The 16,612-nt window shown below is 43.7% G+C and overlaps 1 protein-coding gene across 1 annotated transcript in view; it reads right to left on the reverse strand.

Annotated features, from left to right (window-relative positions):
• The window catches only part of LOC130116604 (3-methyl-2-oxobutanoate dehydrogenase [lipoamide] kinase, mitochondrial-like), a 103,347-nt gene that overhangs the window by 65,200 nt on the left and 21,535 nt on the right, over nt 1-16,612 (reverse strand). Inside the window, exon 2 of the mRNA XM_056284566.1 lies at nt 3,461-3,529. Coding sequence (XP_056140541.1) covers nt 3,461-3,529 — 69 coding nt within the window. The remainder of the gene's footprint in view (nt 1-3,460; nt 3,530-16,612) is intronic.

Here is a 16,612-nt window from a genome sequence, read left to right on the forward strand (position 1 = left end):
AATGGGTCGTTTTATACCCATCAACAGAATATATTAACTCAAGCTCAATCAATCAAAATGTTAATGGTCATTTAATCAAATATTTCCAATTGAGAACTGTGTGTAGTTGATCCAGTAATCCATACATTACTGGATTTATTCAACAGATCTCCAAAACAACTTTTGAAAAGACACTGTAGTTTCTCCTGTTGTTTCTTACCACATAAAATAATCGGTCTGCTGCTTTACCATTTACACTTGGCTGATACTGTTATTTACTGGTGGCAGTACTGACATGTACCACATCACTTTAAATGCCATAGCTGCCCTGCACTCACTAGAAGTATCTGACATCTATTACATTCATAATAGGATACTCTTAACGAGGATATTCACAGCTGTTTAACCGCATGTATATTTGCAACAGGTATAGCACACGAAAAACACTTGCAATTTCTCCCTCAATCATTTCTGTTTCTTTGGGGCGGAAGTGAAACAGTGTTTTTTTTTCCCATCTACAGCCTGGCTTGGCTTGGGTTTTCGTCACTGCCCGGGCTCAGTCAACCATGAGCGACTCACATCTACGGTTGAGTCAGACTGGGCAGCGACAGTGTCAAAACCAAAACATTATGTATCTAGGTATGAGTCTTGAAAGTAAACAAGAAGTCGATCATATTTCTCAAACCAGCAAATCATTCACTGCTGGTCTCAGCACAGGAGAACTGGAGGGACACTGGATGAACCAAAAATAATTCACCTTATTCACCTCACCGCCATGCAGAAGGGTCATTGTCTCCAATATCAAAACACTATTTGAAGAGTAGGAGTAACCACAGTGACAGCTGTAAATCATCTCAGTAGCTACAATAAAACATTTACCATGGCTGAGCTGCTTTCTTACCGTTATTTTATTGCTTCAGAATCAATGAAAGTCAATCAGCGGAGCAGCCTTTCACCTTCATTCACTTTATATCATGAAAAACACGACGGTTAAACACAACTGATATCTTTTAAGAAGGGCTTTGAAATTATGATAGCCTGATCTCTGTCATTTCATGTCAGACGTCATCAAGATAGCACCAGGGATGGCAGCCTCGGTACAGTGCTCTTTAGACTTTCTCTGTTTTTGTTTATTATCTGTGTGTCTGGTTATTCAAACCCGATTACTTTAATTAGAGAAGAAGTGCTTAACATTAGGCAGTTAACTCAGATAAGTTTTTCACCAGTTTTCACAAACCCGTAATGTTTTTTGGAGTTCTTAGTTGGAGGAACAGCAGCTCTTTGCAAGACATGGAGGCAAAGCAGATGGGGGGAGCGGGCCAGTGTGCTAGTGAGGCTCCAAAAGCAGGAATTTTGATCTGCACTCAAGGAGAGTCACCTGACAATCTTAACTTCATGATGCCCAACAAAATAGATGAGCTGCTTCTTCTCAATGGGATGAACAAGGATGTTGCATGTTCTGCTGCCCTTCGTTTCACCAAAACATGGCTCAGTGAATCCACACCAGACAGCAGATTACATCTGCCGGTCTTACGCCTACACCAAGTGGATCGTGTTATGGCACTATCAGGAAAACTGAAGGGCAAAGGAATTTGCTTCTACATAAATGACGGTTGGTGTACAGATGACACAGTGTTAAGTAAATCTGCATCCCAAACTTGGGAGTCCCTGTTCATAAACTGCAAGCCATTTTATTCACTGCATGAGTCTTCATCCTTTATCATAGTCAGTGTTTACATCCCACACCAGGCCAGCATGAATGGCGCACTGCAAACCCTGGCCGGCCAGATTACCAGCTTGAAGCAAAAACATACGGACTCACTTTTCATAATCCTTGGGGACTAACAGAGCAAAATTAAACCACAAACTACCAAAATATAGACGGCACATTAATGGTGCCACCAAGGAAAATAACACAATGGATCACTGCTATCCTTTCGGTCACTACCCAAATCTCATGACCATAGGTGAGAGTTGAAACATAGATTGACTGGTAAATTGAGAGCATTGCGTTCCGGCTCAGCTCCCTCTTCACCAAAACGGTCTGGTACAACGTCCGCATTACTGCTAATACTGCACCAATCTGCCTGTCAATCTCCCGCTCCATCCAACCCTCACCCGTGAACAAGACCCCAAGAAATTGAACTCCTTCACTTGAGGCAACAACTCATTCCCAACCCAGAGGGAGCAATCCACCATTTTCCGGAAGAGAACCATGGTCTCAGACTTGGAGGTGCTGACTCTCATCTCGGCCATTCCACATTCAGCTGAAAATCACCCCAGTATGTGCTGGAGGTCGTGTTCTGATGAAGCAAACAAAACCACATCATCTGCAAAGAGCAGAGTTGCAATTCTGAGGTTCCCAAAATGGACACACTCCTCACCTTGGCTGCGCCTTGAGATCCTGTCCATGAATATCACAAACAGAATCGGAGACAAGGGACAACCTTAGCAGAGTCCGACACCCACTGAAAACGTGTTTGACTTTGTGCCGAGAATGTGGACACAGCTCTCACTTTGGTTATACAAGGACCGGATGGCTTGCAGCAACTTCCCGGGTACCCCATACTGCCACAGTACCCCCCCCAGGGTGCCCCCGGGTACACAGTCCTAAGTCTTCTCCGAGTCTACAAAACACAGGTAGACTGGCTGGTCAAACTCCCATGCCCCCCTCAGCAAGGGTATAGAGTTGGTCCATTGTTCCACGGCCAGGACGGAATCTGCATTGTTCCTCCTGGATCCGAGGTTCAACTATCGGTCAGAGCCTCCTTTCCAGCACCCTAGAGTAGACTTTCCCAGGGAGGCTGAGCAGTGTGATGCCCCAATAATTGCACCCCCCCCCCAATCAATTTTGTCAATTTCACATGATTAGCAAATCCATGTAAGAAAATAACTCTCATTGCAATTCCTTTGAAGATTGGCACTGCAATATAGTTTCCTCTTTGGATATTTTACGTAAGCTTGCTTTTAAGAAGGTTGACACCCAGGTTTCGCACAAAGATGTACATGAGCCATCTGGTGTATGAGCTAGCTTTGACTTAATTGCATATTGCAATTAGCACACTGGAGGCCAGCAAATGTGAACAATCTGAGAACATGATAGGGTTCAAGCTGGACTGAGCTATGAAAGGTGAAACAATAACTAAATCAATGATATAAGCATATCAAAATATGTCATGTGAAAAATGTAAAGAATTTTATCCAATTCCAAGACAACATCAATCTGCTTTTGCTGAATGAGATTGTGACAGTACAAGATCTTCAACTATTTAAAGCCATGTTTTAAGTCTGAATTCCACTTGTGTACACCCAGAATGCCCCATAACCAACCAGATAGGTGGAAAATCATGATTATTACTGGAATGACCCTTTAAAGCTTGGAGGGTAGTCATATTTTGTGAACGTGTGCATCAGTTTAGTTTTTGCTTTAATCTACTGAAACTGTTATGGTTGTGTTAAGGAACATGGGTGAAATATTTACCAAAATGTGGTGTCCATCTGGAGACTTCCCAGCATATAGCAGGGTAGCTGGAGTCAGCCGCACTGAGGCCTGAAGAAAAAGGAACAATCACAACATCATGTCCTTTGAGAACAGGTAAAAACCAAGACACAGATCTAGCAATTGGTGGGTTAACCAAGACACAGATCTAGCAATTGGTGGGTTGGGAGAGGGATGAAGAAGGTGGGGTAAATAAATGAAACACATACACACACACACACACCCCATTGATTCCTGCTCAAGGAAAACTAGTGTTTTATACGGTTTGTGAATGTTTTAAAACAAAAAAGGCAGGGGCACTTTTGCAAGTGATATTGGGTAGTTTTTTTTTTGTGAGTGGGGGATGAGAAATATAAGTGTAGTTTACTTAACAAGTAGCTAAACCCTCGACCATTTTTTAGTGAGTTTGCTAACATCTACAGGTAAAAAAAACCCAAAGGTTAAACACATGGTAGGCTTGCCTTGGTACACTGTGATGTTAGCATAGCAGGATAAACACAGCTGCAGCTAAAAAAATTAGTAATGAGTCTGTTGGACGTAGATGTGCGAAAGAACCAGCATTGACAGGGCTCCAGACTAACATTTTTTTAATACCCCCCCCCCCTTTTGTTTCTCTCTCCAATTGTATCCAGCAGATTACTCCACTCTTCCGAGTTGTCCCGGTCTCTGCTCCACACCCTCTGCCGATCTGGGGAGGGCTGCAGACTACCACATGCCTCCTCCAATACATGTGGAGTCCCCAGCTGCTTCTTTTCACCTGACAGGAGTTTCGCCAGGGGGCCGTAGCATATGGGAGGATCATGCTATTCCCTCCAGTTTCCCCTCCCCCCCGAACAGGCGCCCTGACCGACCAGAGGAGGCGCTAGTGCAGTGACCAGGACACATACCCACATCCGGCTTCCCACCTGCAGATATGGCCAATTGTGTCGTTAGGGATGACCGACCAAGCCGGAGGTAACACAGAGGTATTCGACAGACTAACTTTTTACATTGGTTGCACTGGTGTGTTTAAAGTTCTCATTTAGGTGCACTAGCACATAATTTAGGTACACCCAAAATCCCCCCCCGCTTTTGGCGCCACAATAATACAATCTAAGCATTACCTTACTTGTCAGCTCCTATACACATTGGTAATTTCTTAACACATGTAAATGATTGTAAATAGGAACAAAGGTGCAGATACATTTTTTCTATTTAAATCACAGCACTCAAAAAGAAATTGTAATAGCCTCAACTGTTTGAAATAAAACATGCTGATGCTTGACAAATTCATATAAATAAATCAAACTCAAATAACTCAAATGAAAGTTTGCTCTGCTCCCGAGTGCTTACGGAATATCTCCATCAGCTGGCCGGGGACAGGTGTAACAGTCATCACAGCACCCCCCCCCCTTTTTCTCCCCAATTGTATCCGGCCAATTACCCCACTCTTCCGAGCTGTCCCGATCACTTCTCCACCCCCTCTGCCGATCCGGGGAGGGCTGCAGACTACCACATAAGACATGTGGAGTCGCCAGCCGCTTCTTTTCACCTGACAGTGAGGAGTTTTGCCAGGGGACGTAGTGCGTGGGAGGATCACGCTATTCCCCCCAGTTCCCCCTGCTCCCTGAACGGACGCCCCGACCGACCAGAGGAGGCGCTAATGCAGCAACCAGGACACATACCCACATTTGGCTTCCCACTCGCAGACATGGCCAATTGTGTCTGCAGGGAAGCCCGACCAAGCTGGAGGTAACACGGGGACTCGAACTGGCCATTCCTGTTTTGGTAGGTAACTGAATAGACCACTACGATACTCGGACACCCCCACAGCATTTTTCTTGATGAAAAAATAATTAATATTTCTCTACATTTTGAAATACCAGTACATTTTAAGGACTGTGATGTCTCACCACGGGCAACTACATTAACCAGTCGAATAAAGGGTCCGACCCGTTAAGAACATAAATGCCAGGGGGTGAAAAACAGACAATAAAATAAGCAAAAAAAAGAAGAAAAAAACCCACAATATACCCAGCAAGGCTACCAATTCTGTTCCCACAACAAAAATCCATTAAACAAAGTCATTGTTTTTACAGCCTTCTTATTGTAACTGATGTCACGCAGTGTATAAATAGAGGAAGTGTGCTTGGAATATTACATTGACACACTTCCTCTATTTATACACTGGGTGACATCATTAGTGATGTCACAGGATTAGACAAAGTATGGGGGAAGGTTAATTGGTTTATTAGATGTTTTATGTTGATTTGTGATTTGCAGGTAAATTTGCAAATCCTTTGTTATCCGGTAGGTTAAGTGAAGGCATTTTCAACATTATGGTTGAGAATGAATCACTTTATTATGTACCTGGTTTCAGGAGAGGTGTTGGCTTTACCTGCCACAGTGGTGCAGCCTAAACTCAGGTGCTGCTGATTGACTTGAGGAGTATTTAACCAGTTGCTTTGGCGTTGTAAGATGTCAGGATGTAGATGTGTGCACCTGATGTCAATCTGAGCTCAATTGAGTTTTATTCAGTTGAGCCAAGTTTACTGTAGATTTGTTTCTTTGCTTGGTACATATTCTTTTGTTTCACATGTAGCTACACCCTGTAAATAAATAATTTTTGTTAAATAGAAACAGTTTTGAGTCTGCCTCCTACATTTTAGCCACTCAGGCCAGGCTTCCCCAAAGTTGGTGGCAATCAAATGTCCCCCATCACCATTTGCAATTTCACATCTGTCATTTTTCACAAGGGAGGATATGAAAAATGGGAGGATGTGAAAAATGACAGCTTAGCCTTCTTAGACAAAGAACTTGCAACTGGTGATGAGGGACATTTGATTGTTGATGTTTACCGCAAACCAACACATACTGATCAGTACTTAAGGTTTGAGTCTCATCATCCACTGGAGCACAAACATATACGTATATATAGGAGTCATCAGGACACTGTACCACCGAACTGACAACGTTCCCACCAACACAGTGGCCAGGGAAGGGGAGAAATCCCACATTAAACAGGCCCTGTTTAAGTGTGGTTATCCTAACTGGGTGTTTGTCAAAGCCAGGAAGACGCCCAAACAGTGCACCAGCCAATCGAAGAGAGGAGAAGGACAACAGCTGTCTAAGCGTAAACCAGTGGTGATTATGTACACTACCGTTCAAAAGTTTGGGATCACCCAAACAATTTTGTGTTTTCCATGAAAAGTCACACTTATTCACCACCATATGTTGTGAAATGAATAGAAAATAGAGTCAAGACATTGACAAGGTTAGAAATAATGATTTGTATTTGAAATAAGATTTTTTTTACATCAAACTTTGCTTTCGTCAAAGAATCCTCCATTTGCAGCAATTACAGCATTGCAGACCTTTGGCATTCTAGCTGTTAATTTGTTGAGGTAATCTGGAGAAATTGCACCCCACGCTTCCAGAAGCAGCTCCCACAAGTTGGATTGGTTGGATGGGCACTTCTTGCGTACCATACGGTCAAGCTGCTCCCACAACAGCTCAATGGGGTTCAGATCTGGTGACTGCGCTGGCCACTCCATTACCGATAGAATACCAGCTGCCTGCTTCTGCTCTAAATAGTTCTTGCACAATTTGGAGGTGTGTTTAGGGTCATTGTCCTGTTGTAGGATGAAATTGGCTCCAATCAAGCGCTGTCCACTGGGTATGGCATGGCGTTGCAAAATGGAGTGATAGCCTTCCTTATTCAGAATCCCTTTTACCTTGTACAAATCTCCCACCTTACCAGCACCAAAGCAACCCCAGACCATCACATTACCTCCACCATGCTTAACAGATGGCGTCAGGCATTCTTCCAGCATCTTTTCATTTGTTCTGCGTCTCACAAACGTTCTTCTTTGTGATCCAAACACCTCAAACTTGGATTCATCCGTCCACAACACTTTTTTCCAGTCTTCCTCTGTCCAATGTCTGTGTTCTTTGCCCATCTTAATCTTTTTCTTTTATTGGTCAGTCTCAGATATGGCTTTTTCTTTTCCACTCTGCCCTGAAGCCCAGAATCCCGCAGCCGCCTCTTCACTGTAGATGTTGACACTGGTGTTTTGCGGGTACTATTTAATGAAGATGCCAGTTGGGGACCTGTGAGGCGTCTGTTTCTCAAACTAGAGACTCTAATGTACTTATCTTCTTGCTCAGTTGTGCAACGCGGCATCCCACTTCTTTTTCTACTCTGGTTAGAGCCTGTTTGTGCTGTCCTCTGAAGGGAGTAGTACACACCGGTGTAGGAAATCTTCAATTTCTTAGCAATTTCTCGCATGGAATAGCCTTCATTTCTAAGAACAAGAATAGACTGCCGAGTTTCAGATGAAAGTTCTCTTTTTCTGGCCATTTTGAGCGTTTAATTGACCCCACAAATGTGATGCTCCAGAAACTCAATCTGCTCAAAGGAAGGTCAGTTTTGTAGCTTCTGTAACGAGCTAAACTGTTTTCAGATGTGTGAACATGATTGCACAAGGGTTTTCTAATCATCAATTAGCCTTCTGAGCCAATGAGCAAACACATTGTACCATTAGAACACTGGAGTGATAGTTGCTTGAAATGGGCCTCTATACACCTATGTAGATATTGCACCAAAAACCAGACATTTGCAGCTAGAATAGTCATTTACCACATTAGCAATGTATAGAGTGTATTTCTTTAAAGTTAAGACTAGTTTAAAGTTATCTTCATTGAAAAGTACAGTGCTTTTCCTTCAAAAATATGGACATTTCAATGTGATCCCAAACTTTTGAACGGTAGTGTATGTGGCGGGAGTGTTGGAAAAGCTGAGACGCAAACCCCAAAACATGCTGCGCCAGAAGTTCGGGTCGGGTCCCCTGGCAAAAACAGAGAAATAAAGTGTATGCTGTTAAGTGTCAGGAGGATTGCAAACTCAGATGCAGACGTAGACCTGGATAAAGACACTGCATAGTTGGAACTGGGCGAGGCCGCCGCAAACGTGAGTTTGCGCCGCCATTTTCCCACACCGGAAGAGGTCACACCCATATTTGCATATGAAACTGGTCATTGGTTTCGGTCGTTAGGCATTGTACTGTATTGTCTATATGGGGTGTGGATACCTGCAGTCAGTTTAGACTGAAGATGCCACTTAGTTGAGTGAGGAAACATATCTGTCAATAAACGTTGTGTCCAAATGAACTGATTCCACCTTCTTAGGTTACCTTTGATGCGTCTTTACCACCTATTACAGCCATTATCCATTATCCAAGCCGCTTATCCCAATTGGGGTCGCAGGGATGCTGGAGCCTATCCCAGCAGTCATTGAGCGGCAGGTGGAGAGAGACCCTGGACAGGCCACCAAGCCATCACAGGGCCGACACATTCACGCCTAGGGACAATTTTAGTATGGCCGACTCACCTGACCTACATGTCTGGACTGTGGGAGGAAACTGGAGCACCCAGAGGGAAAAAAACAGGGAGAACATGCAAACTCCACACAGAGGATACCCCAGGATGACCCCCAAAATTTGACAAGCCCAGGGTTCGAACCCAGGACCTTCTTGCTGTGAGGTGACTGCGCTAACCACAGTGCCACCGTGCCACCCCCACCTATTACAACACCTCAGAAACATATAATTCACTCTTGCACCTTTAATAAGCAAACCCAGCCACTGAGGATGCACAAGCCAGTGCATTCTTAGTGCCGGTCCCAAGCCCGGACAAATGGGGAGGGTTGCATCCGGAAGGGCATCCAGTGTAAAATCTTTACCAAATAGAATATATGCGGATCATATATACGATTTTCATACCGGATAGGTCGAAGTCTGGGTTACCAACAACCAACACTGGTACTGTTAACCAGCAGGGTGCCGGTGGAAACTATGCTACTGTTGGGCGAAGGAGAGGGGGAAGGTATGTCCAGAGGCAGCTGGAGAGGAGGAAAGGTAGGAGTGTGGAGGGGAGAGTCGGAACTTTGCAGGGCTGTCCCTAAAGAATGGTATAGGGGCGCAGCGCCACTATGATAATGCACCAGCGCCACCTTGTGTCCCCCCCTCAACAATTCTTACCGCAAATGTGAATATGTAGACAGTGGAATGACACGAACATCCAAATAATCTCAGATGCTGAACTGAGTAAACATCATGTAAAGGAATAAAATTTGCAACACTGATTACTGCTCCCACGGTGTAAATGTATTAACATCACACAATACAAGTGACGTATCGAGCAAGGCTCATCAGACAGCAACTGAATATGGAAAAACAGAATAGTTTTCACGTGACGTCACATTCATATTGGAACGTCCACCTGGCGGGAAAAACACTTCCCAAACGGCAGCATTACTGACCCATCCAGAACGAAAATACATATAACTGTCTGTACTTCTGTAAGCTTTCATCCTGGCATTAGTGTAAGGAGAGGGATTCTCCACAAGATATATGTAAACATCGCCAAATTAGAGCTCTGGCAGGGACTTCGCTGTTTTTAGAGACTGAAATGCTGCGGCGGGTGCTGTATATGGATCGCAAGTGTCCAAAACGTGTAGTTTGTTAATATATTTGTTTTCTTCTTTCGTAAGTTGATCCAAATAGTCGTTGCTTGGAACAGCTGGAAAATTGACAGTTCTGTGCTGCTGCTCTACAGAGTTTCCACTGTTGGCCACCGTGCTGGAACTTTGTTTTGCCCGCCAATGTCACATGACTGAAAACTATGGTTTGACACTGTTGATTGGATAAGATGCAGCTAGTTACCTAATGTGCATTTCTACCTGAGAATCCCGCAAAGGCGTTATCAAAGATTGTCCTCGGCTAGCTAATTAGCGACTGACTGTAGGCTAACGTTACTCTGTATTATGTTGAGCAAAAGTAAATGAAGCGGCGGCCCCAACGGTCCAAAACAAAAAACTTTGTAAGGTTTTTTTCGATCGCTGGTTACACCTGCTGTGCCAGTGATGTTGCCAGTGGCAGAGCAACCTGGCCCTGGAACCGAAGTCGAGGATACCGCGATTGCTAACATTACGTTAGCACCACCGTTGGCATCAACTAACAGCAGCAGCACTCGGCAGTTTGTCACACACGGTGAGACTGTGGAGGCTGACAAAGGAAAGAGGCTGTCAAAGTTCACAAGGTGAGTAATATTTTCTAGCTAACTATTATAGGCAGACGGATCTTCTAGGCAGATTTGTTTCACGACGTTGAACGTTCCCCTATCCCTAGGAGGGTTTTGCGCCGTTTGGAAAGGTTGACGTCCTTGAGAACGTTGGCTCCACTATCTCAATGCTGGGGTGTAGTTCAATGAACAAAAACTTCAGCGTCGAAACATTCCAACAAACTCACGAATGGTAACTGTAATGTTAACGTTAAACCAAACAAAATGTTCCTGCCCCTAGATAGATAGATTTGTGTGATGAATAAATGACAGTCAAATTCAATTAATTTGTCAGCTAGTAGGATAACATTAGACAGAAATACCTTATTGTCAAGCCCTGCATCTTATTTATACTTCTATCTTGGACAAAATTAGTGGACTTCCTTAGGTTCAATAGGTTGTCTTTTACTGTATTGGATTTTTGCATAGCCCTGGTTAGTTTACTTTTTTTACCATGTCAGATATAATTTTTTTCAACATTTCCAATTGAAACTATAGTATATTTTTATTTTATTTATAGCTCCAACAAGCACAGGGTTGGTTGGGATCCAGCATGGAAACAGGAGCTCCCATGGCTGTTAGAGACCAGTGATGAGTCCGGCAATGTGGTGGGGATGCTCTGTAGGGTCTGCAATTCCCACCAACAAAAACAGCGTAATGGGGAGAATTGCTGGTCAAAGGATCCTGTCTACACACTCAGGAAGGATGTCATCCGTTCCCACAATATGAAATCAGAGCAGCACAAGAAAGCTTTGCAGAAAGAAATGCAGCGGCTGGCATCTGAGGGATGGTGGGGCCGAGCAAGGCTTCCAATTGCAGGTGAGGCTTACAAAGTATTGCTTTCTCTGATGAGACATAACACATTCCTGTTTTGTTTTATTTATTTATTATGCATCTTCTACCTCTCAGGTGTCACTGCAGCACGACGCCATAAAAAAAGGCCATGGAGACCCTCTACAAGAGCCGCCACTCCCATAACGTGCATCACGCACTGTGCATAGGGCACCAACTGCCCTTTATTTATAATTTTCATAATGATTAATTATTTAAATTTAAGATGAAGCACAATTATAATTGGTATCATAAGACCATTATTGATAATACAGAGATATACATATTTCCTTGAAATAATCAAATGAATTATGGTGCCCCCCCTCCTCCTTCTTCCTATGGTCTGTGCGATTGCGCCTAACAAACACAAGCCTGGCGCTAACTTAAACGTTAGCTACACACTATGGCTTCAAAAAGGCAACAGGAATCGCGAGCAGAGAAGCGAAAAAAGAAGAAGTAGCGGGATGATGCTCGTGCTTCACTTGCAGGTATGTTTTAGAAATGTTAGTTCTTAAAATACTGTAAAGTGCTTTAATGTTAGCCTTGGAATGCATTACATACATTGCCTAATGGTGGGAAACAGCTTGAGGCAACCAGCTTGCTAAAGTTAGCAAGCTAAAGATTTTTTTCCCTAGGGGGGGGTTGTGGGGGTGTGGGTGTGGTTGGTAGTTTGTGCACCACCACACAGCAGGGGGGGCACCACAAAGCAATTACGCCTAGGGCACCCAAATGGTTAGCAGCAGTCCTGCCCTCTACTGGATGGCAAAGGAGGAAGTGGCCCACACCACTAAATTCTCCTCATTCATGGACTTTGCAAAAGACCACCTTGGTTGTGAGGTTCTAGCCCACCTACAGCAGGGTGGGAATGCAAGTTACAGGAGTAGGAGGATCCTGCAAGAGATGCTACAGGTATAATTTCAAAAAGATAGTTAAAATAACTTACATATACATTACATTTTATATTAATAATTGATTTAAATAGGAATCACAACATTAATGATGTGTTCTATTAGGTTTTGGCTCATTAGATCCGACTGGACCATGAGGCAGAGATGACAACATCACAGTTTGTGGGGCTCATGTGTGATGAGACAACAGACATCACCACCACTAAGGAGTTGGTGCTCCTCACAAGGTGTGTCTATACCTTTTTTTAACATGGGGAAATTGCCATAATTGCCAATGCAAGGTCTCTTACAGATATATCTCTGTTCAGGCTGGTTGACTCCAATGGCCAGGCCAAAAGCACCTTTGCCAAGGTAATCCCACTTCAAGATGGCACTGCGGGCACAATTGCTGCAGCTCTGAAGACCAGACTCCAGGAGAAGAATATCTCCATCAAGAAGGTGATGGGCTTCGGCAGTGATGGAGCTGCAGTGGAATGACAGATGGGTTGAAGGTGGAAGTGGGATTACATCAAGGATTGGCTCTGAGCCCTTTCTTGTTTGCAATGGTGATGGATAGGTTGACAGACAAGATCAGGCAGGAGTCTCCATGGACGATGATGTTCACTGATGATATTGTGATCTGTACTGAGAGTAGGGTGCAGGTTGAGGAGAGCCTGGAGAGGTGGAGGTATGCACTGGAGAGGAGAGGAATGAAAGTCAGTAGGAGCAAGACAGAATACCTATGTGTGAATGAGAGGGAGGACAGTGGAATGGTCAGGATGCAAGGAGTGGAGGTGACGAAGGCATATGAGTTTAAATACTTGGGGTCAACTGCCCAAAGTAATGGGGAGTGCAGGAGAGAGGTGAAGAAGAGAGTGCAGGCAGGGTGGACTGGGTGGAGAAGAGTGTCGGGAGTGATTTGCGACAGAAGGGTACCAGCAAGAGTTAAAGGGAAGGTTTACAAGATGGTTATGAGACCAGCTATGTTATATGGTTTGGAGACAGTGGCACTGATGAAAAGACAGGAGGTGGAGCTGGAGGTGGCAGAGTTGAAGATGCTAAGATTTTCATTGGGAGTGACTAAGAAGGACAGGATTAGGAACGATTATATTAGAGGGACCACTCAAGTTGGACGGTTTGGAGACAAAGCAAGAGAGGCAAGATTGAGATGGTTTGGACATGTGTGGAGGAGAGATGCTGGGTATATTGGGAGAAGCATACTGAATATGGAGCTGCTAGGAAAGAGGATAAGAGGAAAGCGAAAGAGAAGGTTTATGGATGTGGTGTGGGAAGACATGTAGATGGCTGGTGTGATAGAGGAAGATGCAGAAGACAGGAAGAAATGGAAACGGATAATCTGCTGTGGTGACCCCAACGGGAGCAGCCGAAAGTAGTAGTAGATCTTTAATAAGCAGTCAGCAGCCATGTTTTCTAGTTACTTTTCCAGTCAGGCCAGCCTCCCTCCTCACTTCGCCAACATTAATGACCAAGCTAGTTGGTTTAATGATTTGTGTACATCTGCCCCTTTTCGGCTACACATACTTCCAGGGCTGTCCCAATTATTAACAAACCCTTGGATCAATGAAAGCATCCATCAAAAAAGAAGGGACTATAGGAAGGCCGAAAGCAGATGGAAAAAAATTTACTCTTGAAGTTCAGTAACTCCACATGAAGGGGTTATTATTGAATTTGAATCAAACTATTAAAGATTTGAGAGCTGCTTACTTCGCTGACTTGACTGATAGTAATAAACATAAAGCTAGGTTTCTGTTTAGTACTATCAATCAGCTTGTGAATCTCTCTCTTCCTACTATTTCCGCCTATTCTGCTATTTACTGCGAAAATTTCTTGTCCTTTGTTGACAAGGTCAATGGACTAAGGTCCAATTTTACCCCCACTGCCCACCCCCTTTCCACCATCCGATTTTAATGTCGGAATTTACTCCTGTTTTTCTGCAGTTCCTTGTAAATACTGTAGCCCTTATGTGTCACTCCTCCAGTCCCTGTGATAAGAGTTCTGACAAAATTTTAAAAATCCATCCTCCCTGGTTTAGGTCCCTGCCTGCTCTCAATTATCAACTGCTCAGTCACATCCAGGACCATACCTGACTGTTTCAAAATTGCCTGTGTTCAGCCCCTACTAAAAAAAAAACCCTCTCTCTACCAACATGGGGATTCGATGCAGCGATCCCTGCGTTACCTCCGGCTTGGTTGGGCATCCTACAGACACAATTGGCCATGTCTGTGGGTGGGAAGCCGGATGTGGGCGTGTGTCCTGGTCACTGCACTAGCGCCTCCTCTAGTCGGTCGGGGCACCTCTTCGGGGGACGTAGCATGCCTCCGACATGCTACGTCCCCATGGCAAAACTCCTCACTGTCAGGTGAAAAGAAGCGGCTGGCGACTCCACATGTATGGGAGGAGGCATGTGGTAGTCTGCAGCCTTCCGGGGATTGGCAGAGGGGGTGGAGCAGCAACCAGAACAGCTCGAAAGAGTAGGGTAATTGGACAAGTGCAATTGGGGGGGGGGGCCTTCTCTTGATCCAGCAAGGGTAGAGAATTAGAGACAGATTTTTAAACCTTCTTTTTTATCCAAAATCATTGAAAAATGTGTTGTGGACCAAATCCTGCAGCTGACTGAGGGTCGTAAAATTTTCAATAAATTTCAATCTGGCTTTCATCATAAGCATAGTACTGAGACTGCATTATTAAGAGTGTCCAATGACATTCTTATGCATGCTGATAAAGGTGAATATTCTATTCTTTTTCTTCTAGATTCAACCGCTGCCTTTGATACCATCAATCATGGCATCTTACTTGATAGGTTGGGGAACTGGGTTGGCATTTCTGATACAGCGTTAAATTGGTTTCGCTTTTACCTGATTAATAGATATTTTAATGTTTGTATTAATAATTTGTATCCTCGTCAGCTCCTCTACTGTGTGGAGTCCCTCAGGGGTCTGTCCTTGGACCAATCCTCTTCTCCTTTATACATGCTTCCTCTGGGTCATTTGTTTAGTCACTTTCAACACATGTCATACCACTATTGTGCCAATGATACTCAAATCTATTTCTCTGCCAAACCCAATAAACTGAATCAACTGTCCTCCCTCCATGATTGCTTAGCTGCCACCAAAGACTGGATGTCCCTTAATTTCCTCCATCTAAATCCCGACAAAATTGAAGTTCTCTTAATTGCTCATGAGAACTTTACCACTGCAGTTGATCCGTTTATTTGTCCACTTCATTCAAACATCAAACCAACCGCTAAAAATCTTGGTATTATATCTTTAAACAGAATATCTCTTTTGATCACTGTGTTACTAAACTTGACCAATCCCGTTTTCTTCAGCTAAGAAATACTGCAAAAATCAGATTACTGTAACTCCCTCTACTCTTGCCTCAACCAAGCTACTTTAAATAGTCTACAGTTGGTTCAGAATGCAGTTGCTAGACTAACTAGAAGTAGCCATAAGCCTCATAATACCCCTATTCTTGCATCCCTCCATTGACTTCCCGTAAAATTCAGAATAACCTACAAGATCTTATTGATTGAATTTAAAGCACTGCATGATCTTGCCCCCCGGTTACATTTCTGATATTCTCATTCCAATTCCAACTGCAAAACAAAAGGTGACAACACCTCTGCAGTTTTAGCCCCAAGTCTCTGGAATAATCTTCCCTAATCCATTACATTTGCTGAATCTCTGGACTGTTAAGTGGCTTCTAAAACCCCATCTTTTCAGGCAAGCCTTTTCATAGATCCCCATCCCTGGCTTCTGTTTTGGTTCATTTTTAGTTTGATCTTTTACTCCCTATGCCATATTTTATATTCATTCAATTTATTTTATGTATTTACTCGTATTTTCTGTATTGAGAGTAAACCACTTTGTAACTGCTTTTTAAAAGTGCTATAATAAATAAAAATGTACTTACTTACATCAAAGATCGGCTCTGAGCCCTTTCTTGTTTGAAATGGTGATAAACAGGTTAACAGACAAGATCAGGCAGGAATCTCCGTGGACTATGATGTTCGCGGATGACATTGTGACATTCTGTAGTGAGAGTAGGGAGCAGGTTGAGGAGAGCCTGGAGAGGTGGAGGTATGCACAGGAGAGAAGAGGAACGAAAGTCAGTAGGAGCAAGACGGAATACAATAATGAGAGGGAGGAAGTTGAAATGCGAGGATGCAAGGAGTAGAGATAACAAAGGTGGATGAGTTTAAAAACTTGGGGTCAACTGTTCAAAGTAACAGGGAGTGTGGAAGAGAGATGAGGAAGAGACTGCAGGAAGGTTGGAGTTGGATGGCAAATAGTTTCAA

This window comes from Lampris incognitus, chromosome 8 (assembly GCF_029633865.1).
Source record: "Lampris incognitus isolate fLamInc1 chromosome 8, fLamInc1.hap2, whole genome shotgun sequence".
NCBI lineage: Eukaryota > Metazoa > Chordata > Actinopteri > Lampriformes > Lampridae > Lampris > Lampris incognitus.